General features: G+C 46.2%; 1 protein-coding gene across 1 annotated transcript; it reads left to right on the top strand.

Annotated features, from left to right (window-relative positions):
* Positions 1 to 174: 174 nt before the first annotated feature.
* SARC_05845 (hypothetical protein) lies at positions 175 to 1,669 on the top strand (the record flags this gene model as incomplete). Its single annotated transcript, XM_014300283.1, has 3 exons — positions 175 to 186; positions 401 to 1,327; positions 1,628 to 1,669. 3 exons carry the CDS (start codon positions 175 to 177, stop codon positions 1,667 to 1,669), a joined length of 981 nt encoding a protein of 326 aa, XP_014155758.1.
* Positions 1,670 to 2,029: the final 360 nt, after the last annotated feature.

Genomic DNA, 2,029 nt, shown 5'->3' with positions numbered 1-2,029 from the left:
ATATATAAATATATATACATATACGTGTGTCTGTGTCTGTGTTTGTTTTTCGAGAATTTTTTGGTGTTGATTTTCAGAATATATATATATAGATATATATATGCGTGTGTGTGTGTGCGCGCGTCTGCGTCTGCGTCTGCGTGTAGGTGTGAGTGGGTGTGAGTGGGTGTGGATATGGGTGTGGCCGTGTGTGTGTGTGTGTGTGTATAAGTAAAATTTTACTTGTTATTTTCTTTTTAGACATGTATGGACTATATAAAAAAATCCTGTTACTATTCATCGTGGACGATAACGTACCTTCATTCACAACTGCGCACTCGCGTCTCTGCATCATCTACTGAGCTGATCGCAATTGTGATATGTCTTTGGCAAAATATTAATTAAAAAATTCTATTTTTAGATCATCAGCATTCTCCGGAAGATCAGTCTGAGTAAGGACACGGCTACGGAAACCGATACACCTGACAGCCTCAGCAATCCAACCAACCACAACGCGAGCCGAAATGAAGCACGTGCGAACACTTTACGTGACACGTCCGAACACAGTAACACCCCTACCACACCCAACAGTACAACCGCTTACGGATATCAGGACAGGGTGTGTGGTGGTGCAGATAGTACGGGCATACACCAAGGCCAAGTCGTGGGCGAAGTATCAGAAGCGACTGAGGGGCATATGGGAGCGGTGGATCCGGATATACAAGAACTTGGCCGAGTTGTGAGGCTGCCTGCGTGTGTGCGCATACACTTCCACATGTTCCTGGGGCGCATGTTGCTGCTGACGGCAGCGCCGCCGGTGGTTGTACTGGACGTGAGAGAGTTTAGAGAGATGCTGTGCTCGTTGTGTGCGTGCGATAAGCGCTGTATGTCACGGGCTGATGTACAGACACACACACATACAAACACACAAACACACACACACACACATACACATACACACCCGCGCACGCGTACACACCATGTGGGTGCGTTACAGACGTACGGCGACAATGAAGACGAGAACCCTGTGGATATCAGCGCAGGCGATAACTCAGGTAAGAACTCTGTCGCTCTGTCCAACGGCCTGTCGCCAGATACCGAACTTCTTCCTGCACCCACCGCGACCACGGGGCAGCCAGGTGGACCCGGAGACTGTGAGCCCTACACAGACGCAGAGAGTGTAGCAGCCACACTAGACGAGCGCCAAGATATCGTCATGCAGCTGTATGCCATGGGTTGGTGTCATAGTGCGCGAGTGTCTGACACTCAGCTGCTGCAATGGCTGGTGGGGGGGGGGCTGTGGCAGGTGGCAGAGGTGGTGTATATACAGATGGGAGATTTGGATAAGGTATGGGGGGGGTCAAGTGTGTGGGTGTGGGGGTGGGGGTGTGTGTGTGTGTTGATATACTTCTCCCTAGCGTCCTATTGCTAGAAAACTATTCAGTGACATATTATTTTATATCACTATTAAATGTAGTAAACAACAAAGGTAATCAACATTGCTTGCAATTAATACTAGCTAGGTTACATTGTACTATCCTAGACAGCACGCGTCGTTGTATTATCTGTTCAATGAGTCTGTAAGGGACGTGTACGTTGGTACGTGTGGTTGTGCTGCGAACAGATCAGCGCGCATCCAGCGGTGTAGTATCACGCACGTTATGACAATGAAACAAATGGAGGTTTGTGACTACCGATGTGCATATTCCTGTTTTAAGTATCAACCCGGATTTCATGTTAGTGACTTGCATGTAATTGTGCACTAGATCGTTATATATGTACACGTACAACTCATAGTATATACGAGTTAGACACTCTTACACATATAACTCATAGTATGTGCGCATAAGACACTCTTACACATATAACTCATAGTATGCACGCATAAGACACTCTTACACATATAACTCATAGTATGCACGCACAAGACACTCTTACACATATAACTCATAGTGCACACATAAGACACTCTTACACATATAACTCATAGTATGCACGCATAAGACACTCTTACATATATAACTCATAGTATGCACGCATAAGACACTCT

The sequence above is a fragment of the Sphaeroforma arctica genome, assembly GCF_001186125.1.
Source record: "Sphaeroforma arctica JP610 unplaced genomic scaffold supercont1.391, whole genome shotgun sequence".
Lineage (NCBI taxonomy): Eukaryota > Ichthyosporea > Ichthyophonida > Sphaeroforma > Sphaeroforma arctica.
This window is presented reverse-complemented; position numbering and strand designations above follow the sequence as displayed.